This window comes from Scardinius erythrophthalmus (genome assembly GCF_964197995.2).
Source record: "Scardinius erythrophthalmus genome assembly, chromosome: 15".
In the NCBI taxonomy this organism is placed as follows: Eukaryota; Metazoa; Chordata; class Actinopteri; order Cypriniformes; family Leuciscidae; genus Scardinius; species Scardinius erythrophthalmus.
Window position 1 is genome coordinate 28,483,687 of NC_138235.1, and position 25,582 is coordinate 28,509,268.

General features: G+C 39.3%; 1 protein-coding gene across 8 annotated transcripts in view; it reads right to left on the reverse strand.

Moving 5' to 3' along the window:
* Positions 1-25,582, reverse strand: part of casz1 (castor zinc finger 1) — a 180,774-nt gene that overhangs the window by 22,784 nt on the left and 132,408 nt on the right. For 6 of the 8 annotated variants that reach the window (XM_081386277.1, XM_081386278.1, XM_081386275.1 and 3 more), the window contains 3 exons: positions 7,845-8,414; positions 1,496-2,366; positions 459-524 (listed from right to left, as the gene is read on the reverse strand). In XM_081386277.1, the coding sequence (XP_081242403.1) occupies positions 459-524; positions 1,496-2,366; positions 7,845-8,370 (1,463 nt within the window). In that variant the 5' untranslated portion in view covers positions 8,371-8,414. Of the gene's footprint in view, positions 1-458; positions 525-1,495; positions 2,367-7,844; positions 8,415-24,359; positions 24,503-25,582 lie in introns of those variants that run through there. The other 2 variants (XM_081386280.1, XM_081386273.1) reach the window with 1 other exon arrangement.

A 25,582-nucleotide genomic window follows, 5' to 3' on the forward strand; every position in this document is an offset into this window, starting at 1 on the left:
AAGCCGATATTGGAGTGCGCTGCATCTATCTCTGCGCTTTGTCTGCATTTGCGAGTGTCTGTCATTTAGTTGATTCAGTATCTTCATTTGAAGTGCAGATATTAGAAATGAAAGTCTCAACTATCTGTGCAGTCAGGCCCAATGACACACAGGCACATGCAGGGCAGTCTAATGTGCCCGATGTTTTTGCAAACATTTCAAGCTGTTTGCTTAAGATTTTACAGAGTTCAGCTTCGGCGCTGGCAGGGAAACTGACACTGGGAAAAAATTACTCACTTTCCAGCCTTTAATTCAATTAATTTTCCTTAGTCCATAAAGCTGGCGTGCTTACGCGTAATTTATCGTCCACACAGAAAGTGTATTTTTGCAAATCTACATCCTGCTTTATTAAAGTGTGAAATATGTCATCGATTAAAGAATGTTGTCGTGAAGTTTCGTGAGGGTGAGGATTTGCATACCTGGCGATATATTTCTGGTACACGTTGACGTCCTCTGTGACAGGTTTCTCGGGAGGAAGGCCATTCCTATCATAGCATGGAAAAAAAGAGAAAAGGATTAATGGTATGCATTCCATCAGTAATAAAAACAAACTGACGCAGTATTTACTTATGAGCCATTTCAAAGTTTGGGCTATCAATATACATTTTCTTCAATGGAGTAGCGATTTGGTTTGGGAATGAATTAGGGAGGTATATAGGCACGCTTTGATGCATGGCCTCCCAACAATGAAAGCACAGAGGGGAAAAAATGTTTTTGAATGCATAAATTATTTATGTGTGTTTTTGGAGAGAGCACAAATGCAAAGATGAGGGTGTGCGGTGAGTGTCAGAAAGGCAGAAAATGGCTACATGCATTTTATTTTGTTTGATTGGCCCTTGTATGAGGGATGACTACGGCTTTTAGGACATCCTGTTTCAGAAACAATCCACATCGATTTAACAGTTACTTAAAAGTCTGGGTTTGGTGGCTGCATTTGTCTTAGCATCCCACCTTCATTGAATAAGCACTTAAAAGGGGAAATTCCTAATGTAACACATTATAGTATATGCGAAGCATTTTGTATTCAAGGTGGCAGCAGTTCAGCAGCACTAACTCAGGACTAAAAACATGAGCAGCTCCAGCAGGGGATGACCTGGGGTTAATCTGCCTCTTTAGGGCTGGTTCTGACAACAAATCACGGTGTGTGTGTGTGTGTGTGTGTGTGTGTGTGTGTGTGTGTGTGTGCTTGCACATGGCCGCACTGCTGGCTGTTCCAGGGACTGCTGGAGAACAGCCTTAAGGATCTTGCTAACCTGAACTTATTGAAGGTCAAGACAACTCAAAGAAAGAGTGCCAACCAAACCCCTACAAACTTACAATCTGACTTAAAGCCACCAGATGTCTTCTGACCCCCCCACAAGGCTCAGGATCCCTATGTGGGTTATCGTTATAATTACTGTCATTACTGTCAATTTATTGTCCAAATAGTTCATTTAATTTTCAAAAGTTGCCTTACTTGACAGAAGAGACGGTTCCAGTAGTAATGGAGTCAGTTTTGGAGAAGCTGGACTTCATGAAGTCAGTGTTAAAGCCGAGGTGGCCAGCCTGGTCTACGGGCAACCCGGGAGGTCCCACGACCCCGGCAGGAGCAGCCGTATTGATGACTGGTGTTCCTGGGGTCCCTGCGGTAGCTGGGAGAATGCTCGGCATCATCGGCGGATCAACCTTCGCAGGAAGGAACTTCTGGATGTTTCGTACATCGTACTTTGACGGCCTGCCGACCTTGCCGGTCTTAAAAGCGATGGCGCCGCCCATATCAGGGTTGCCCTCTCCAGGTTTAAAGAGGTGCAGGAACTTGACGTTCTCCAAGTCATACTTGGAGGGCCGTTTGTAGGAATTGCCATTTTGCTGTCTGAGACTCTCGCCCATCTTCAGCTTCTGGATGAAGTAATCATACTTAGAGTTACGGGAAACTAGGTTCTGGATGTGTGACTGGTTGGTTGGGGGTGGATTGAGCGAGCTTTGTTTGTGGTCCATTACGGGTGGAAATATCTGTCCCTCTGACCCCGCAAGGGCCGGCTGGATGAGGGCAGCACTCTTCTCCGGTGCCATTTTGGAGTTGAGCTCTTCAGGCTTGGCGTTTATAGGCCAGGGCAAGGTCTCCCCAGCCTTCAGCTTGCGGATGTACTCCTCGTACTTGGAGAAGCGAGCTCGGCGGGTGGCCTCCTCGTTGCTCAGGGAAGAAGGATCTGAGGTAGCTGCTTTCAGCTTCTCAAAGCTGATCTTCTTGGCCAGCTCATCCCGAACCTGCTGGTCATCATAGCCAAACATGTGTAAAAACTCATTCATGGTGTTGGCGGCGTAATCGCGTAGTGCGGAGGCCTCTCCTATACGAAAAACAAAGATAAACAGTTGATTTAGATAACACCCCAGAATTGAACTGATGACAAAACTGGATCTGAAAGTAATAGAGAACGATTTAGCTAATAAAAATACAATTAAATTAAATAACAGCAAGACCCAAATAGAAAAATGGAATGGGGTAAAGGTGTAGTTTAATTGCAGTATAGTGAAATGAATTCTGGACCATTAACTTTCATATAGGTCTGAAGGGAGGTCAGATAGACCATCAAAAGGAGACAATTTGGGTTGAAAGCTTCCCCTGCTTCTTAACCAGCTCATATAAAGGCCAAATTAATGCTCTTTTAAAGTATATTTGTGTAAGTGTGTGAGTGAGGGACACAATCCCCTCTGGCACTGGTGCACTTAGTGCTTGGCTCTGATATGGTGTTTATCACAGCAGATGCAAAAAAAATCTCATCATGTCTCATTTTGTCTGTCAGGAGAGCTACCATGGTACAAGAACACTGCTCCAGATGACAACTTCATAGAGGTGCCAGATAAACTCCCTCTCCACCCTGCCATGACCCCAGCCCTCCACCAGTCCTTTTCTCTATTTATTTGATTGCCTTTTTCATTGCTGAGCAAATGAGATGGTTAGAGGTAACATTAGCCACGGCCATGCTAATTAATACTAAAATATTTCAGCTTTGGTCTCATATTTCTATGTTATTGCTAAATCGGTCTCTCGCCCGTGCTTTTCACATCTCCTTCTCAGCATGTAAAATAATCCCCAAATTTCCACTGCTGCATTGGGGCTAGTCGTAGCCGTGCTACATCAGTATGAAAGGTGATCTGGGAGATCGAAAGAGCATGAAAAATTTAAGAGAAATGTATCAGGTATTTGATAGGAAACTCCCTACACTTTGCATTGCATCATTTTAGCAGCTATAATGTGTTTGAGCACATACAGCTATTTCATCTCATGCTCAAAGGTTAGGGCGTCATGACAGTCCTTACAGCTCTCATTTTCTCAACTCAAATCTACCTTGGAGTATTACTGTCACACTTACCAATGTGCAAAAAGAAGGAACCGAAAATTAATATTTGTATTCTACGGTAGGTGTGAAAGCTGTGTATAACTCATGTTCTAATTATATATAAATATATGTATACTTTAAATTATATAGATTATATTATATTTTAGGGGTATAGATATAGCTGACAAAATTACCAGAAAATGTGCTAAAAGCTATGGGTGTAGCCACGTGAGATTTGTGCCTTTAATGCTTTAAAAAAAAAAGTCATTAGACACCAAAGTGTACTGCATTTGTTAAAGTGCCTGCTATTTTGACAGCATTTTGACAAAGTACACTCATTTATTGTTAATTAGCCTCAATTTAATCACTGCTGAATCGGCCACAATAAAAACTATAAAAAATAATGAGCTATTATTACATACTGAAGGATATTTAGTGCTACTGTATGTATCCCCAGAACTTCAGTTTGGCAGAGCAAGGCTTCAGCCATAAATTTGGCATCCAGTGACTATATTTTTGTATAGGTCACGACTGCTTAGAGGGGTTTTGTCAGGTCATGTGATTTTACACAGCTTTAAAGTCAGGACATGCTCTTTAATCTCTGTCCCTGAACATTTTCCAAGGACAGCAATCAAAGACACTTCTGCTTTAGGTAATTGGACATCTTCCATCTGTACCTTTTTTTCAAACAGTTGGGAAACTCCCTTCATTTTCTGACAGAAATCCCCCTCTCCGTCTCTGAGTGTTATCGGTCTATCATTAGCATTATTATTGGTTTCAAAAGTCATCTGTAGGTAGGATATGCATCCACTATTCTCTTTACACTATACAAAATTATCCATTCAGCTTCATGTTGTTCCAAACCTGTATGCTTTTTATTGTTTCGTGGAATGCAAATTAATTTTTTTTAGCTGATTTTTTTTTATGTTTTAAGGAAGAAAGAAAAAACAGGTTTTGAACAACAGGGAGGTGACTAGATGTCCATGAAACAGCATTTTTGGGTGAACTTTCCCTTTAACAGCTTTCATTTTTTGAGTGAACAGTCTCTTTAAGATCAAACTGTTGGTATTAAAAGAGATGTTGGTTGTACTACACAGAGGAAAAGTAATACCTGTAGCAAGAGTAGTGGCAGGTGGCAACAGTAGACAGGACGAGAAGTCTAGCATGCCAGTGGGCGGCTCTGTATGCGTTTAATAGACTATCAGTGTCAGGAGAATGATTGGACTTAAACTGCACACATTATGCCAGGACCTAAGAGGAGATAACCTTTTAAAACAGCATGTAAATGAGTTCCCCCCCTCATCCTTATCTCACATGCTCCAAATGATGTCATGTGCATGAGGTTGGAAAGCCATGGCTTTGGGGGAAAGGTACGATTTGCCTGGCTGAACTCCCAGCACTCTCTCTCTCTCTCTTCCTCATGCCACTGGAGAGTACAAAAAGAAGTGCTCCTAATCTCACCACTTCATACTGGCAAATTCCAGCCTGTGACAAAGCCCTTGTCTATGTTTGAGGCAATTAAAGTACGTTTTTCCCTTCGTGGTGTGATAACAAATGGACATTATATCTCCTTTCTGTTGACCAAACATGGCCATCAGAAGCAGGCTGATTGGGTCTTCATGCACTCCAGAGGGGGTGATGATAAGGACATGTGAGATCTATCTATCTATATCTATATATATCTATATATATATATACACACACATACATGGACTTATCAAGGGACCACTTACAACACTTTAAAAGCTGTGATCTTAAACGGAAATTTCTGATGCTGATTTTTAAATAAACTCATTCAGTTTTAGACTGAATTTAACAGTTTATATTTTAAAAGATGTAGACTTCTGTCAAAAATGCAACTCCATATTTTTCTCCAGAAAACAGCACATCGAATCTGCTGCCATATCCAGAAACCACTCAATAAACATCAAAATATTTGAACAGTGGATGATATTAGCTAAGTGTGTCATGTGTATTGTTCATAAAAGCTAAATTTGAAGACAATCTTGAGCCGCAATAAATTCTATAAATTCTATTTTGTTCTATTAGAATTATTCTAAACTACAATAAATCGCACAAATCGAAAATCAAAGAATGTAAGAAAACAGTATTAGCTTTTCCTCCCAGATTTTTAATTATTTATGTTTAAAAATAAATAAAAAAAATCCATTTATTTATTGAAAATTATTTATGGAAAAAAAATACATATATAATTAAAAATCTGACACAATAAGCGAATAGTCAAAAATGCTATTAGTAAAAGTAAACGCATCTCACATATAGTTAAAATATGTAATATATAATAAATTAAAATATAATGAAAAAATGTATAATTTATATACTTCAAAAAGATACTGATACTTTTACATGATCTTTTGCTTAGCCTGGCTGAGAAGCATGCATTTGACTGCTATGGGAAAGGCATTCTGTGATTTTATGCTGATAGGGATTCTGCTCAGTCCCCTGATGTGAGGAGTTAAATGTTTTGAAGGTCGCAGTTTCTCTCATTGATCTTGCGATGTTTGTTAATTACATTGTCACTGATGTTGTGAGAGATAATTAAGCCACTATGTTTATATGCATAATTATGTGCGCTCCGCATCAGCCTTTGAAAGACAGCAGCACGAGAGAAGAAAAAATATTTTAATTGTGAGCCGCTCAGTAACATGGCAGTATAGATGCCCTAGTTACAATCAAGAAAGAGAGAGAGGAGGGAAAAACAACTCAAGACAAGAGTGGTGACTAATGTCTGCTCACTGCTGTCTTCAAATGCTTTTTCTTCATTTTAAGATGCGGAAGCAAAGGTGTACAACACAAACACATATTTACAGACAGCTTTCTTTATGACCATGAAATAAACACAAAATGACTGATTAAAACCACAATGCACTCATGTTTGCCGGAAAATACTTGATTTTCTGAGAAGCTCTTGGCCTCACTTCTGTGATAGAGGCCACAAGCATATAGGTGCTTCTACCGTCAGAATGAGAGAGAAAGAGAGAGAGAGAGAGAGAGAGAGAGAGAGAGAGAAAAATACATGAGGCAGAAAAGAAAGCAGAAAAAAACTGAAAGAAGAAAGCATTTAACAAAAAAAGCACCCACTTAACCTGATTTTGGTAGAGAAATGAAAAGTTTTTAACCAAAGTGTTATCTCCTGTTGTTATCTAGCATAGTTTCTGTCTTGTTTTGTGTGAAGTACCTTTGTCGAATCTTCCTGAGATAGTCAGAGGTGAAAGTTCACAGAGGTTTTAAAATGGAGATTGTGTCGGTTTCTGCAAATTCTGCTGCTTTGTTATCACTTGGTGAAAAATGGCAACACAAGTCACGTTATCTAGATGATCGTCTTGCAAATACAGGGGGAAATGCAGTTGTCATTTCTTCCCATACCGATTTAAGTGCCACTCGTTGGGCTTTTGACTCCGAATCTCTAGGATTTAATCTCCTGAACTACTAGAGACCTAGAGTCTTGGCAGAGCGGGTCTACTATGTAATTGGGTCCGGGTGGTAGCTACGTTTTGTGAGCTTATAGAAAATCAAAGAGTCAGAGTGTAATCCTGGGCGTAATATGAAGCTTAGCCAGTCTGCCAACACTCTTGGCCCCTCGGCTGCTGCGCACATACGCGGCAGTCTCAATAAGTCTCTTCTAAAAATTCATTTCTTCTTTTAGGTCTCGTTTCTCCCCAATGCAGATTGTTTGTATATGTTTGAGGGTGGCAACAGAGTCACTCTTTCATGTTAACAATAGATTTCTCTTTCCAAGAACTGCACTTGCATAGTTGTGACACTGTCATATTGTTACAGTAATTATGCTTGCAAAAAGCCCAGGTAAAGTAAGACTTGTGAAAACTGAGCTGGCAAGCCTTTGAGGAGAGATTTTATCTTGAATATGTGCACTTTGTTTTGGCTACACACAGACAAATACTGAACAATGTGATCTTTTTAGTATTTGTACTGTACTCTGTACATATTATTTTAGACATCGAAATTCACAAAATCAACTTAATGACAGCATCTAAAACGTATTTTAGATCTTTTATGTATCAGAGATTAAAAGATATGTATATGAGATTCACATAACAATGAATTCATGAAATTGAAAGGTTGGTTAACCAACATCAGTTAAATATGTTTCAAATTAAATATTTTTTATGTTATCACATTTATTTATCAATTTACTTTTATTTATAGTTTATTAATACACATTTCTATTTATTTATGTATTTATTTAATTTATCCTTCTGAATTCATTTATAAATAAAACTTACAAAATAATTTTCTCAGATGAAGGCTTCATCCCTTTATCTTATTAACCAGGAGGCCCTCGAAGAGTTTTGGAAATATTTGTTCTGACCAGTCGGATTTGTAAACATATTTACGTTTCAAAAGTTGTACACACACACTCATATATATATATATATATATATATATATATATATATATACCTATGAATACTAATGACATCATCCTAAAAGAAAGAGGTGATACCTGGTGCGGAGAAGGAGGCTTGGCGAGGGGGGGCTTCGCTGGTGGGCTGGTAGCTGTCGTCCTTGTGCGGGCTGCCCACCGAGTCCTTGTCTTCTTGATAACTGCCCTCGTGAGAGTTGGGCATGGTGTCAGCATCTTCTGCGTTGTCTTCTTCATCGCTGCAGCCTTTGGGCTGTACCATGTACACGCCTTCAGGGGGATCGTCGTTTATATTGTTGGGTTTGAGTCCCCTGAGCTCACCCCGTTCAAAGGACTGAGGATCGTCGGCATACTCGCCATTCACCCACTTCTCAATGGCCTCGCGTCGTTTCTGGTCCTCCTCGAGGCTCTGGCCCAGGGTCAGGACCTCTGGGAAGTCGCTTTCAGGCCTGTCGCCCTCATCGTAGAGCAAGCTGCCCCGCTCGCTGTTGTCCACTAGGTCTGAGTCTCCCTCGGCATTCTGGGAACTGCCGTCGTACACCACCTGCCGGCTAAGCTTGGCACAGATCGCATTCAGTTTTAGGCCACCTTTCCTTTTGGCGGCCATCGTGGATTTTCCTGAGGTCTTTTCAGTGCATAAACTCCTCTCAGCTGTTAACGAAAAAGAAAATTCATATTGAATTTTTCTGTAGTTTTTGTTTAACTTTTAAATAAGCATTTATTTAACAATTTAACACCATTGCATTGTTTTTTTTCACTTTGTAAAATATTTAATTTTATTTATATTTTACACATTTGTATTTATTTACATGTCTGGATTTCATTTATATATACATTTTATAAAAGAAAAAGGAACATTTTAGTGGTTAAAACAAAAGATTTATGGTCATTGTTCACAGTTAATTCACTTGCTCAATGATAACAGCTGCGCCATCCTTGAATACTGCAAGCAAACCACAATGCCTTTCGCTAAAAACCACAAACCTGTTTAACTAAGTGCATTTTAACTGAGTTTTAATTTGCTGCTACTCTTAGATGCAAACACTGACACAAAAATATAAAGCTAAAAAGAAAAAGTCAAGTGTGTCTGTAAGATGTCATTCACACCTATGAGAGAAGGTGAGAAAGGGAACGAGAGAAATATCTCTCCCAACAAACTCAGAAGAAAAACTAGATCGCAATCAAACCCCCAACAGTGTGTCAAGCAGCCACTACAGTGAGATATAACCCTGAACATGACAGCAGAATAGACACAGCCTGACACCGAAGACTCTCTTCACCTAAAGAGGCCCAGCGTCCTGCCAATGTGAGCCTTAGCTCTGACAACAAGAGGATGAGAGCACAGAAGACTATAAGAAAGAACAAAAAGTGCATCTGGAAGTAGAGAGAAAGAGACAAGAGTGCATAAAGGAGATAAACACCGAGAAAAAAGTAGCTGCCATCCCCTCACCTCACATCACCTCGCTCACCCTGCATGCTTTAGTCTTCATGGCGTTCACTCAAATTCACTGTCAGCCCCCAAAACCTGCTCTTACAGTGCAGAAGACCACCACACCAACAGTGATGCACCACAAACACAGCTTTTCTCATTTCAGCAAAGTCACACACTTCCTGTGAATATAGACAGTCGAGAGTGTACTGGAGCTGATCAGTCACACACAATAAAGAGATTCGGTCATAACGTGGCGTGATAGACTCATCACATATTACCTGCTGGACCCCATATTACCTTACGGCTTAGGGCAGCGTGAATTTCCACGCTTCGACATTCCAATAATTCTGTGGAAATCTGCATACAAGATTCCGCATGGGCCAGGTCATTTGCTATTTCACCCCAATGTGCTATCTATAATATCTCTCCCAGTGTCAACTCCCCCCTGCAGCTGTTCTGGGTCCGTCCATAACCAGAGATGACTATTTAAGGGCAGAATTCTCTCACTGCTAAGTCACCCTTTCGCCCGCAAATCTGATGCAAAGATTTAGCAAAGTTCACTTTTAATAGGTTTTCCAGGCTTAAAATCGAGCCCGCTCGTAACAGTAGATGTTTATCATGCAGTAAATAAAAAATGGGAAACCTGCGGGACGCATAATGGTCTGTGGAACGCTTTAGCTGGTAGTTAGACGCTGTGTTGAGATGAGCTATTTCTAACCGTCCCATGAAGTTGTCAATAAAGCTGTTTCGATTCGAACGGATGCTTTAACAAGAAAACCTCACATTGCTTTGGAAGGGAAAGTAACTTTTTTTTTATTTCTGCATAATGATCTTTTCAAGGGACTCAAGGTTAGCCTGTTACATTCTAGATGTGCCGTGCACCCTGTGGCCGGCACATGCTTTCTCAGTTACTGTATTTACACTTAACACTTCCTCTCTGAAACAATGAGCTGAGGAATTATGCTCGCTTTGTGCTGCACCAGATGCATCTGAACGCCTCAGAAGTGCACATTTTTACCTTAGACAATTGCAAGGCCCGGGTTGAAGAGGTCACCCAGTTGAGGGCGGCAAGTTTGAACCCAAAAAAAGAAAAAAGAAAAAAAATCAGCTGCAAAAACTATTAGGAAGTGGAAACATAAATTCTGAAGTATTTTTTCAGAACACCTCCGAAGGAAGATTGAGGTCATTTGGGTGTAACAGTACAGGTCATCTACTGTTTACCCTGCTCAGTATTTCAAGCTTTAACTAGTGATTTCCTTTGCATTGCAATCTCGCTTTTCCTTGTAGGAAATGACCCCTGAGAAGCGATCTCGTTCCATTACCCATAATTTATGTGCGTTTTTCCCAACATCTAAAATTAACACTCGCCAAGTGGCAAATGCAAGTAAAAATGTTCTTTTGTCAGTAACTGCAACTGCTTGTCAGTTGGCAGGAATTTTATAAGGAACTGCAACACAAGTATGTTGTTGGTGTGTGTGTGTATGTATATATATATATATATATATATATATATACACAAATATGTTGTTGGTGTGTGTGTGTGTGTATGTATATATATATATATTAAATATATTAATATTAATATATATATTAAAAAATGCAAAAAATGCAACTACTTTAAGCACCTTTATCTATAAAAATGAAGGCTGTGCACTCGAAATACTTTTTTTTTTTTTTTTTTTTAGGGATGACATCTGAGGTTTTAAATGAAAGAGAATCAGGGCACTAATGAGACGCTCCTCAGCTCAAAAAAGATCACGGAAAACCAGTTAGTAGCTGCTGCATTAAATACATGCCCGGCAAAAGATATGCCTCGGCTCTGGCCAACAATGGGGAATCGCTATGGTAACACCGCTGTTTACTCCAAGTCGTTTGTGTTCATGATAGCATGCAGTGCGATAAAATCAGTAGGGACGCAGATAAAAGAACAGCCTCTCCTCTGGGATCCCTCCCACCACTCTGGGGACTGGCACTCATGTTAAGAAAAATAGGTGTAACAAACAGCAAACCTCAATGATTTGATGCGTCCAAACGTGTTTCAGTGAATTGCTATTATTTCAGGCCCTCGAAAGACGCCTGTCAGTGCTGAATAATAAACGAACGGTGGGGATGATCACAGCTAAAGCTTGTTTTCTTTAAGAGGTCCTGTTTATTTTAATGCTGACAATATTTTTACTGGAAATAGTGCAGAGCTGGAATTGCCATAATGCTTTTACTGTATAAGGAGAAAACCTTTGCGAAAAAGTCAAGAAACTATTTTAAACAGATTCAACAATAAGAGTGAGAGAGCTTCTCCTTTTTATCTGCTCGCACATCAAAGGCCCCACAAGCCCTGTTTCTTTTCAGAACCGTGAGGCGGAGGACGCCGGGAATGACAGAGAAGCTGCCTTGAACGTGGCTCTCCGGGCCCTGCATGTCTCGTTTAATGCCGAGCTTCTGTTTATGTGCCGGAATGATATCATGCCCAATCAAGTGGTGTTTCAAATCCTAATAATGCCGTTGGAAGTGCATTATTTGTACGAACGTGTGCTGACTGCAATCAGCCCACCAGAGTGAGGAAGTGGCTGTTAATGACTGCTAAGATTGGCGTGTCCTGTTCTTCCCTCTCTCCCTCTCTCTCCCGTTCTGACAGGAAGAGTATGCATGCTAAAGCTGGGATATGACATACTCCTTCTCACCTGGCATCCACTGCAGCGATTGTTCTAGAAACAAACTCTGTTTACTTGGCTAAACCCTTGACTTAACAGTGATCTAACACTCTGATCTGCCCTGTCTGATTTCCTGCAGACTTTCAAAATATGTTGAGTAATGCAAGGACAAAACCCTGATAATGCAGAGCATTCATTAATGCAACAGGTCTGGACGGCGTTGGATTATTCCTCATTATTCAAAGATCCTGATTCTGTTTTGACTTTTTTTAAAGCTTTATTCTGATATTTAAAATCCTTTTGACAGATTAACTGACCTGGCATGTGTCGGAATTAGGTGGGGGACCCGGGACCTTTGACTGTCAGGGGCCTTTGCAAATGTAAAATTAATGAATGAATATGAAGTAAATGTGAAATAAACAAAGAAATGACAACTGCTCCATGTTCCTAGCCTTTTCTTAGCACTTTATTTAGCATATTTGCAATTCAGTTTCTCATTATTGCAACAAGATGGGGCCCTCAAAGAGGCAGGTTCCCAGGTATTTCCTCACCTACTAAAGCTCGGACACACACACACATGCTGAAATAATCCCTTCTGTTTTTATTTAGCTAATTTACAGCTTGCAGGAAGGAGTTAGTTTCCCCCACCGCTCCGAGGGAAGGGGAGCGGAAAAGTCAGCGTCGGACCTGTTCTCCACAAACCCTCGTTCCCCAGCATCTGGCCTCTCTTTCGATTTTATTACACAAGAATAACAATAAGCAGGTCTGCGACCCCGTCTACAGAATTTGCCGTATTTTTTCCAACGGTCTGTGCTGATGCTCCGAATTTCCATTTTCTGCATGCATATTTAATTGAGTTTTGTCCCAGTGGTGCGGAAATGATTTGTTTTTTGCTCTCTGTTCACTTGACTCCTCTTCGGAGTCGGTAACCCTGATTAAGACGTTCACGTTAATTTCCCAGCGCACACCTTTTTTTGTGCATTAATGGTTCTGATCGTCTAATTAAAACTTCTCAGCTTCGCTGCTGATCACCGCTCGTTGTGCCTCTGACCTGAAGTTTTAATTGCCGCGTCAGAGGCGATAATAATAATTTCTGGGTTCTGATGATTAAAAACAATGCCATTCCCAACTGCCGCTTAAAGCGGGAAAAGATGGAAGGAAAGGCTGAGGTGAAGCGTAGAGGAAAAAAGAGGTGAAAGAAAGAGAATTAGAAGGTAAAAGATGGTTATTTGAGGTCTGAAACAGGTTTGTTGAGTATCGCAGTATGAGAGGGGAGGAATGGCGCTAACAGGGCAGGTTTACCGGGTTTGTAGTGTAAATGAGGGCAAATATGACTAAACAAAGAAAGAAATTCTCAGAACTGCACTAGGTTATAAGAAACATCTCTATGCTACTTATTTGAAAAGTTTTGTTTTTGGTCTTAGTGCTGTAATATGACACTGCTGCGGTATCTGATGCCCAAAAGCAAGCTGTTGCATTAAGAAGTTGAGCCGAAAATAAAACGTCAGCTGACATGTGCATTAATGGCAAAACTATGATGGGTTTTATAAACTCCTCATACACACTCTATCATTCTGCCCTTTTTTTTGTTTGATGGGCTCTAATGGATTTTTCAGATTCCCATGCAGGGATCAATTTTTTAGTGCGAGATAGACATCCGGACAAAACAATTATGCTCATGAGTTTTTCTTTTTTTTCTGACTTTAAAGTTTTGTTGTTTTTTGAGAAGCAAAATATGAATGCAGAGGGCATGCACACACTCAAGTACACAGACACACACACACACACTCACTCAAATCTGTTGTATTATTAATCAGTCTGTTGCACATCTGCTTGCTTGCAGTGTGTGTTTTTTCCCATCAATAAAGCACTTATTGCTTTTAGTCTGGAATGTGACCTTGCATGTTGCATGCTGTCTTTGGACTGACCTTGAAGGACCTACTTTGACTTCTCCCTCTCTCTTTTTTTCTCTATCTGCCAGACTGGAACCTTCTGCCACATACAATAATTCAGTTACATCCCGTTGCAGGTAACAAAAACAAACAAGCCGAGGGGAAAAAAAGGCACGCACATACTCGCCGCCGAGGACAATGGACAGAAAATGGCAGATGCATATTTTGACACACAGACGGAAAAGGAAATATTTTGTTTAAGCAATGCAGTTAGGCAGCAACCCTTCAATTCTGAGAACAAATACATCTCTGAAGCCTAATTATGAGACAAAGCATTTAAGTTGTCCCCTGAGGATAGAAGGACTGGACTAGGAAAAAGTAAAATCTGAGGTGATGTGAACGGTCCTGCACGTGCCCTGATCACACTTGTTAAAATCGTTAAGGAAGTTGGTCTCACAGCTGACACAATGAATAGGCCTGATTCCAACTCAAGAGGATAGTTGACCAAAATATGAAAATTCTGACATCATTTACTCAACATGCCGCTCCATAGATTCATTTATTTTTAATCATAAGACCACATTGAAAAAAAAAAGGGCATTTTTCCAAATACAATACCGTTCAAAGGTTTGGGGTCGGCAAGTTCTCAATTGCAAACTCTCAATTGCTCACCAAGGTAGCATTTATTTGATTAAAAATACAGTAAAAACAGTAATAATGATGTTAATATATTTCTGTGATGGCAAAGTTGAATTTTCAGTCTCATACGATCCTTCAGAAATCATTCTGATTTGGAATTGAATAAAGATTTCTTCTTATTATTATCGAATTTTAAAACAGTTGTGCTGCTTAATATTTTTGTGGAAATCGTGATACATTTTATATTAGGATTCTTTGATGAATATAAAGTGTAAAATTAATTGAAATATAATATAAACAATTTTTTTTTTATCTTAATGTCCCCAAACTTTTGAATGGTAGTGTATTTATTGTAATTTTCAAAAAAGTCACACAGGTTTGGAATAACAAACAATGAGGGTGAGTAAACTTTGGGTGCACTTTCCTTTTAAAAACATCAATGGTTGTCGATGCCCTACTTTAATATAATCATATTTTTACATCTAAAAATAAACCCACGATGGTCTCATCACCTGTTTGCTGGTAGTTTGATTGAAGCATGCCCCGGCACACAGAGTTAATTGACCGAGCTGCCATGTTTGAGGGGCAGCCCGAGTGCAAAGCAAGAATTGACAGGAAGCAAGGTTACGAGGACAGGCTCCCAATGCCACTGAAGGGCACTTGAGCTGATATCTGCACAGATTAACTGCTTGAGATGTATTTTTGTCACGAGGAGCCGTGGTTAGCGTGGGGCATTGGGGAGCAGACGCTGAAGGGGGTGGGCTACTCTAGTTCCTCCAGTGCAAGGGCACAACGAGAGGTTGGTGGCCACAGGAGCCGCCCAGACCGGAGTCTGTCACTCAGAGTCATTATCTGTGGGGATATATTTAATTTAGTGGTTCTGGAGCTGCGCTGCTGAGTAAGCCAAGCCACCATTAGGGCCGTCCTCTGGGGGAAACACAGCACACGTTGCTCGATTAGTTATCAATTAAGAGTGCAGAAACCTCCACCTGCCGTGTGAGAGGGAAACAGTGGCAGAGAGGAGCGGGACCCAAATGATGTCGGACTTTTTCTTCTGTTTTCCTCTGCCTCATTCCCTCTCGGGCCTTTGAACGTCAGGTTAACCTTGATATGAAGCGCTGTCAGGCCAGATAACGTCAATCAAGGGGGGCCCTTTCAGATAACCTCAGTGTGAAACCTAAAAAGAAACCTGTTTAGATGTTTAGACATGCCCCCTCTCACCAGCATATGAATTTCATTAAAGAGAAATGAGTTGTGGCACTTCTTTAACAAGACTCTTAAGACATTTTGACAGCATTTAAGACACTTTGCTGTTAAAAAATGAATGAATTAATAAGCCATTCACGGAAAAGCCTCTGGTTAAGATAGTAAAAGAAGTTGGGAAATGTAAAAACCTCATTGAATGCAGTTTGTGTTTCTGTGTTGAAAAAGAAAGTTTGACTTTTAAAGTTAAAAAATTATTTTGCCAATTGGTTTAATTTTCAAAGCCATGATTTGCTACATGTAAATGCATTGCAGAGGAATGGGAATTCTCATGGATGGACAAACATCTGTTGTCAAAAATTTGAGAAAGACTGTGCATTTTGAATGAATAAATATAAACTATATATAAACCTTTACAGTGGGTGTAGAAATCCATTTTCAAACAGTTTTATTGCTGTGGTGTTTTTTTGCAGCATGAGATACACTGTAAAAAAAATGTTTCAACTTAAATAAGTAAGTGTTCGTGCTGCCTTAAAATTGTAAGTTTAGTCAACTTAAAATGTGAAGTTTTACTGAATGACAACTTGGATATTTGAGTTGACTAAACTTTTTTTGCTTATAGTGTAGTGCATTGTCCTGCATGAAAATCTGTTTATTTCAGAAGACACTATCCTTCTTTTAATACCATAGCAGAAAACGGTCAGTTATAAACTCCACATATCTTGCAGAAGTCCTTTTGACACCCTCAGAGATCCTAAAGGGACCTTGCATCACACTTCCCAATATTCCAGCCCAAATCATCACCCACCACCTCCTTGCTGATGCCAATCTTGTTGGAATGGGGTGTCCATTCATCCAGAAATCCATCCATCTAGACCATCCAATGTAGCATGGCATTCGTCAGTGAATACAACTATTTAAAATTGAGTCTTCATGTATTTCTACACCCACTGTAAACATTTCTCTTTGTGAGCTTTGGTTAGGGGTGGCTGAAATGCAGCTTTATGCACAACTGCAGCCTGCATGGAGAGGTTCTTGGGACTCCAGTTGCTGCTTCTTTGCTGTTCAACAGTGGCTTTTCTTTTATAGCTGCCCTTTTAATACAATTCATTTGTTTGACAGTAACTTCTCTTAATAAGCCTTTATCTGACCAGGTATACTTCTGTGCTCTAAATCACTCACACATTTTTTGACAGTTCAACAATCTCTATTCAGTTTTTGCAAAATATTAGTTGTTTTTGTGCCTTTTGCAAGACATCATTGCACCATTTCATGCTTTTCATCTTCAGAAAGATCTTTCTTCCTCATCATATTGCATGAGAACTCTGACTTGCCTAAAATTGTGGAACAACATCAAGTAAGTTTTCCATTTACCTAAAAAGACCTGGCAAACTACTTAACAAACTGGTCTGAGACTGATACCAGTTGTCTAAAAAGATCAAATAAAACACTTTCTTTATATATATATAGTATAAATATCTGCTTGCAGGTTGTCTAAATGATTTCCAAGCTGATGTATTTATTTAATTTTTTGGTATGTTTTCAAAGCAACTTTAATGCGTTTTAATGCACACTAGATCCCGGTGCATTTCTTTCAGAAACGAGAAAAGAAGGGTGACGTTAAGTAAAAAATACTACATTACCAGACAGGAAGCCTTGCTGACAGCTTCGATCCCTGGCCACCATTAAAGCATTTGCTCTGCTTCACAGACTCTGACTTTTTTTTTTCTTCTTCTTTTTTTTTTACATTTTGCAGGTGTCCCCTGAACTTCTCAGGTTCAAACTCTTTTAGTTCTTTAAGTTCCCTTCTGCAACAATACCCCTTTAAAACCAACCTGAACTCTTTTAATCTAGGCTTTGTTACAGTGAAATGCGGTCAGTTGACAAGACTGAAACATCTGAATCATCTTGTGAGTGCCATAAAGCTCAATAAATGCTTTAAAGTCATAACACTCAAATCTACTGTAAAACATTTCATCAATATGCACAGTGTCATTTATGCACACTACCAGTCAAAAACACTATGTTTTTTTATGTAATAATCTTACATTTATTCATTTATTTGATGCATTAGCCTGCAGCATTTATAGGAACTCCATATGTGCTGTACACTTTAAATGCTTAACATCCAAACTTTTGTATTGTCACTGGTTTCTTCTTTAGGATATATTTCTTTCATGATTTTAAACACCTGCAAATATGAGAGTCATTCTCAACGATGGCAAATGCTTTTAGCAGTTTTTGCAAGAACACGCAAACTTCAAGTTCAAGATGAGAACATTTCATAACTGTGTACAAAAACAAAGCGATAGTTTTGTGAGAGAGAAAAAAAGGCTGTGGTTGCTCTTTTTGGAATCATCATGAGTAGAAAGAAGCTTTACAAAAGGTGAGCGTGTGTGTGTGTGCTATTTTGGTCAAAGAACACAAGAGGAAGTATTGCATACTGACTCAAACAAAGAATATGCTTTTGATAAAACCACATCAGCTTCTTGTATATTCTACACTAAAACAGGCTGGTTTCCTGATTTTTTAGATGTGATGTGCCCTCAAACGGAAGCTACACAAGTAAACAGCACAACAGCTCAGTGCACAACAAAACGAGCGGTGCACAAATGATCACAGACATTGATAACAGTTTTTAAACGAGCAGCGAGGGCAATATCATTAACACGCCATTGTTTTTCCAATGCACTAAAAATGGCACAAATGCATTCAGAGCTTCAGCCACACACGGGTCGCAATTTTGCATTTCACCTGCATTAGCATTCGACTTATTATTATTTTAAAATGAAAACGGATTCTCTGTTGAAGTGCAAATCTGATGAATTACTGTAGCAGATTGCTGTTATCAATTATTAAAGCATATTTTATAAATATTCAGGTCTGTCATGCATCTAATAATGAAGGCTTTGGAGAAGGTTACTTCCTGTGCGCATCCTAACGTGTCAGAAATATCACTTTTAATCACGACTCTGTCAGGGTTTTTGCATTTGAACCACACAAAAAAAAAAAAAAACAGCACAGCTCACTCTCTCACTGTCTCGCTGTTCTCCTCTTCCGCTCATCCGGGATGGCCAGTTGCATGGCCACATCATTGAAAGCCCGGGACAGCCCATGCACACATGGCTGAAGTGCGCTGCTGCACTACGAGACTGATCATTTGAGAGGAGAATAATGCATTAACGTGGTTCTACCTTCTGGACACACCTAGTCCCACAGCAAGTGCAACCATATGGTGTGATGCATATTCATATTCCTCTGTCTGCACCTCTGTAATGCTTAAACAGTACTTCATAAACTTCAAATGGGAGGAAGAAAAGATGAAAGGGAAAGACTGACAAAAAGGTGAAGAATAAGTTTTTTTCCCCACGTTTCCTGTAATTCTTTTGGTTTCTGCTGTGGTTCGTCTTTGTGAAAAGGATGGATGCTGAAAACTGATCCTGGTACAGCATGTGTGTGTGTGTGTGTGTGTGTGTGTGAGCCTGAGGTGTCTGGCTGTGGGTAAACTATGTTGTCAGGTGGGCTTGCCGCTCTCTCCCCAGCAGGGTAAATACCAGGAGAGGACGATGTGGAGATTAACGCTGTCAGATCTGCAACAGTAACCCTTCATTATCAGAGCACCAGGGCCTACACACACTCAGTCACTCACACACTGTCCTCCACTGCCTGGGCACAGAGTTAGTAATTACCAAACCAACCTCTTCCTCTCTCTCCTTTTCTCTTCCTCTGTCTCATTCTGCTACAGTCTCCATGTTTATCTTTCTACCATCTATGTACATGTATGTCAATCATTTTGTCACATACATACAGATTTTCACTGTCAGAGCCATGTACAGTACCATATATATGCACAATAAAAAAAAGTGGCAAGTGTGGTTGACAGAAATGTACACAAAAACATGATGGTTTTATGAAAATCGTAATTTTGTACAAAAAATAGAATTATATGACACAATATATTTAACAATATAAAATATATTTAAGTGTTATGTATTAACACAGGGAACATCATTTAGGTAACTATACATAATTTAAATAATAAATAAATAAAACAGCATGGTATATGTTTTGTAAATAAACAGTAAGTCTTGTTAAATATAAAATAGATTTTCACTAAAACATAATTTAGGGTAATTATGATGCAAATTATAAGGTAATTCATAGTTTTTAATTACAAAAAAATAATTAATTTAATAATAATACAATTTATCATTTTTACAGGATTCTACAGTAAAATTACATGCATTGATATAAAGTATAATTAATGGTTTTTAATTACAAAAACATTAAATTGATTTAATAATTATTTAATATATTTTACAGCATTTTACAGTAAAATTAAATGCATTGATATATTAAATCTATACATATATGGTAATGTACAGTAAAAAGTGCTCTCTCGGTTAGTGCATGCTCTGAGATACTGAGTTGTGGTGCTCACGTGGACAATGCACGACATTTTTTTAATGAAAAAACATAGTAAAAAATATCTTATTAAAAATAAAATATATTTTCATAAAAACATAAAAAAAGGAAATGATAATACAAATGAAAAGGTAATTTAATCTAATCTGTTTTTAATAATTAATAATAATTATTTAATAATGACTTTTTAAATTTTTTTACAGTAAAAATTAAATGCATTAATATGTTAAATCTATACATATATGGTAAACGTACAGTAAAATAGTGATCTAATGGTTGTGTATAATGATTGTAGTGTTTTTGTGGACAATGTTTGCGTCCAGCTCATGTCATTTCCTAATAATAAAATAATACAAAAAATACTACGGCATGTTTAAATGACGGCCCAGCCTTTTGCTGGGCGGCCTGATACACTTGATGCCATGCCAGGCGCGGTCACAGTATGTGTGTGTGTTTGGTGTATTAAGTGGCGCTTTATCAAATTAGTTTGGTACCCAGCTGATGAGTAATAAAGGTACAGTGGAGCCCCCACTGACTCCCAGACATCAATCCTCTGAGCGGGAGCCAAACGCAAGGCCTGGCACTGCCTGAGGCGTACAGAGCGCCTCTCCCCACTGATCAGCTTATGGACTCTCTTCAACCAAACTAATATTAACACTGGGCATGTGGAGGGCTTCAGCTGTCTTACCACTTCGAGGAATAACGCTTAATGGATGCTGTAACAGGTAGCTCTTTTATTCAAACCATTGCTGTGGGCTTTTGTTTTTCATCTTGTTTACCGTCTTTATCAGAGTCGATGGCCTGCCGCTGTACATTTTTCCAGACGTCGTCCTCTCAAAGCATTGGCTCTCAGGTGTCGAACAGAACGGAGACAAGAGGGGAGATGATAGTGAGATCAAACGGAGGACTAGAAGGACGACGAGAACAGAGAAGGAGAGAGAGGGAAGTACCGCCGCACGACTGTAATCTCGCTTGGCGTTTGGCTTTTACACAAATACAACAAAATGCAAAGAGCCAGAAGAAGGTGGAACGGAGGGGAGGGTGGGACATCAGAGGGCTTCAAGCCCGTGGAGGAGTTGTGCGTGTCAGTTCTGAGCAGCCGCTGGGACTAACAGTGGAGAACAGAAGGTAGCAGCAGGCGGATCACAGCCGAACAGGGGCCCTGAGAGAGATTCTGTCTCCTCCACCCCAGAACTGAGCTCGAGTCGCTCTCTGCAGTCACATATTCATCTCGCCCGACTTTACACAACACCCTCTGCAACACAATTACTACTAATTTCACAAGCTTTCAGATGTTTTGCTTGATGCTACTCCAAAGTCGCTGTGATGTTTGAACCTTCGGACCCTGTTTAATATCTTTATGGAGCTTTGATGTGGTTAGAAAGTTTATGGCAACAGATATTGCCAAGTTGATTGGGTTATCACTCAAATTGTTGAGGTCTAGGACTACATTTTTAAATGCGAGGCCAGTGGTTCTCAACCTTTTTGACCCTAAAGGCCCCCTTTGTCAAAGCCCCTTTTATCTAAGCTGACATGCACCCCTGGTACTTTTAGCAGTTTAATTAAGATAATGTAAATGAAAAGAGATATAAATACTTTTAAGACTAATTGGGGGCCCCCTGGAAGTTTGCTGAGGCCCTCTAGAGGGACCCAGCCACCTGGTTGAGAGCTAAATATTTCTAAATGTCTAATTTACATAATTTCAATATATTTCAATATAGAAAATAGTTGAGAAGAATGGTTTCAGATTTGACACTGTCTCCAGCATCTTGATTCTGAAAAAGTCGCAATTTAGCAGGGCCTGCCAAAAAAGAAGCCTCCTTGTGCTTAAAAATTCCATCTATTTTCCGATTGTCGGCTGAAAAAATGGCTCTGATGAGGGTCTCTCTTTTTCAAGATGGTGAGAGAGAGATCTTAAAGAGGCAGCTGTCGACGTGACAGATCTGATCGAGCTGAAACAAAGACAAACAAAGCTCTCTCTGCAATATGAGTTTAGTTAGCGAGAGAGTAAGAGAATGAGTTACGGCCGGCGTGCTGCTGGGGAAGGTTGTATTTATGGGGGGATTGAGTAGGTTTAAATCCCTGCTAGGAAATAAAGTCATCCCTGTGCAAACTGGGGAAACATTTCACTCAGCCTACTAAACATAGTTTAAAAAAAAAAAAAACACAAGACCCCTTTTTTTTTCCTAAAGGCAAAAGTTTTGCCCATGTGCTGAACTGGAGGGATGGCAGAATATCACATTCAGGGGAGAATGAATACGTTCTTGCTGAATATTTCCCAAGACACAGAAATGTAAATGAATAAAGTTGCTGATTCCTTTAAAATAACATGCTGTATTAGTGGGAATTTCATTTGAATACCTGCATGAAGTTACACTCGTTTCAGCGTTATGATAACGCTAAAGACTTGTACCGTGTCAAGCCTTGAAAAAGAGCCAAGAACTTCCAATTAAAGTCTTTATAAATTTGATGAAATTCCAAGCTATTCCTTTCCTCAGACTCTCTGTGTTTCCTTCACAGCGTGCTCAAATACACCTCTGGCTGAACGCCCGCACATCCCTCCCTACCCCCCGCCCAGTAATCACAATTATTACTTAAAAAGGCTCTATTTCTACATTAACTTAAAAGGCCTATATCTTTTTCTTCCCCTCTTAGTTGGTGCACCCTCACTTACTCTAAGTATCTCAATAAATCAGCAGTTACTGTTAACATGTACTCAACAATTCAGTCATCAATCTTCCCCAGCTCAAGAGTGAAAACAGAGGGGAAATATCTACTCTGTAAAATCTCCCGTGCCCGTGTTTATGCACGGAAACGCACACACACACACACACACATAGACTCGCTATCGCACAAACAAACAAACCAATCCACTGGGACATCGGAACCATTGCCAGATCACCACGGAAACGCAAGCCAAATTCAATTGTGACCTCACCTTTCACTGAGGGCTCAATTCCATCAGCAATAGAAACAAATCAACAAGAGGTTGGAAAAGAGACAAACTTCCTTCCTCTCTCTCTCTCTCTCTCTCTCTCGCTTCATTCCGCCTCACTTTTCAGGCCTGCACTATGGGCCCGAAACTGCATATTGCATCCTTGGCAGCACACTGAGCTTCATGCAAATGTGTGTTTAGATTTAAAGACACTGTATTTATTTAACAAAAAGCGGAAGATCTAATTAAGCGATGGAAAAGAGCGCATCTTCCAAACAGAAGCTCTGAGGAAAATCCTCCAGTTGAAAGAACAGCTGTATCTAAACAAGCGCACGAGAGCACGCTCGATACCGGCATTCACTCGCTTAGCTGGGCAAATAATACCACTTGTCAACTAACTGAGAAATTCTGAGCAATCACTAGCCGAGGCCTTGCTAGTAATTAATAGGAACAGCAATTTGAGAGAAAAAGTACACAGTGACTAATCCACATCCAATATAAACAAAAATTACAGGAGACTAAACGTTTGACTCATTAAAGAATAATAAATGATTCTATTTTAAGAACTTTGCAAGATATTTCACACCTGTGGAGAGCACGTGCGGAGTCTAAAACCTGCATTATGTTTTAAACAATCTAATACATTGTTTTATGAATAGAATTGCATTATTCTCTAAGATTTAATTCTACATAAACGGAATAAGTTCATTAATACATTATAATTCAGTAAACTTTTAAAACAGTGTTTTGTAAAATTATAAAACTTGGAAAACTACAGAAAAAAATACATTATTCTTGTTTTTAATTGCACTTAAAATTTTGATAAATGAATCAATAAAGCAAAAAAATTCTAAAAAATAAAAAATGGCTCTGTGAAGTTCTAAAAGCTGGATTTTTTGTCAGTTATACATGAAATTTAAATAAATAAAAAGCTAAAAAAAAGTTTTTTAAGAGTTTATGAAGTTTCTTTTTTTCTTTAAAATTGTTTAATTTTAAGTAAACAATCTAAATAAATTAAATCATTTAATATATATATATATATATATATATATATATATATATATATATATATATATATATATATATATATATATATATTTATAATAATATATATATAATCTTTTCTTTTTTTTTTGCTAAACTAATTAAGCACATACAATGTCACTTGTACACCTAAAAATAAAATCACTCCTCAACTTCATATTTCCATTCAGTCATCACATCATAGTGAGGTATTACTTTACCAAAACACACAGTGAAAGTAATGAGTGCCTTTGTCATTCTACACCCTCACACCCACCCCATCCACAGCATGCTCAAGCCACCAGCATCTCTCACTCTCACTCTCTCTCTCTCGCTGTGTATGTGTGTGTGTTTTTGAGTGTGTTGGTGTGTGTGTGTGGCGCCTGGCGCGGGTCTTACCTGGCAGGAGACAGCCCTCCTCTCTCTGTCTCACCTCTCCCTGCTGCTTTGGAGAAATTCTCTCCACAAAGCAAGGCATTTTTCTCTTCTCTCCCTGTGCGCCTTTACGGCTGGGCTGCACTCGCCCTCTCTCACTCTACCCTTCTCCTCTCCCTCTCCCTCTCTCTCACTTGCTCTCTCTCTCGCAGCACAGATGTCAGGGCTGTGCGTGTTTACCCACTTTACCAGTAGGGGTCCTTCAACACCCTCTGCTCCCCACAGCCACTGTGGAAAAACAGGCCCAGGAGAGTGAGATAGAAAGAAAGAAAGAAAGATAGAGAGCGAGAAAAAAAGGGCCACTTAAGCCGATCTCCCGCGGTACGAGGCTGAGTGAGACGGAGCGGACGAAGTTAGACTGGTCAGTCACTGGAAGTCACAGCGAGCTCAGGCCGTTAAAGTGAGACCCATAGAGAGAGAGAGAGAGAGAGCAATAGAGTGAGTGCCTGCAGCTGACAGTAATAATGTCCCACATACTCCTCTCAGTCCACTGAAACCAGATACCACTCTCGTACCTTTAAAGCTGAAGTCTCACTTTTTTAATCAAATCGTTACTTTTTGAGACTCCAAACTCCAAACTAGCCTGATCAGCTCAACCAAAAGCACGAGTTTGTAGCGAGGCTATGCGTTAAGCTAATAAATAGAGTGGAAACCTGTTAGAAAACAATCATTTTTTGCAGTTCTTTGCATTGAATTTTTTATTTTATTTTATTTGCTGTCACTTTCAAATTGATTTAATAAAAATAATAAATATAAAATTATATATATATATATATATATATATATATATATATATATATATATATAAAGAAAGACAAGAGGAAGGGAAAAAAGTTTTAAAACTCTGGCAGAGTAATTGACACAAGTCTGCCAGATTTGTCGGCTTTGGGCTATTCTTCAGCGTGGAATTTCAAGTTTTGCTCCTACTTGTGGAGCACTTTTCACATTGCAGTATTAATTCTGGGGCTGTTGCCCGCTCGGACCCTCTGTCACGTATAATGACAGCCCTCTCTCTCTCCTGAAGAAGAGTCACTCAGACAGAAGAATTTGAGACTAAGCATCAAATTAATATCATGGGCCGGACAGCCTCAAACTGCACATTATGGTAAGTGGAAGGTTTCAAGGGTGAGCTAAAAAACAATCATTCTTTAAATACGAGGTGTGTCGATGGAACAGGGGAAATAATG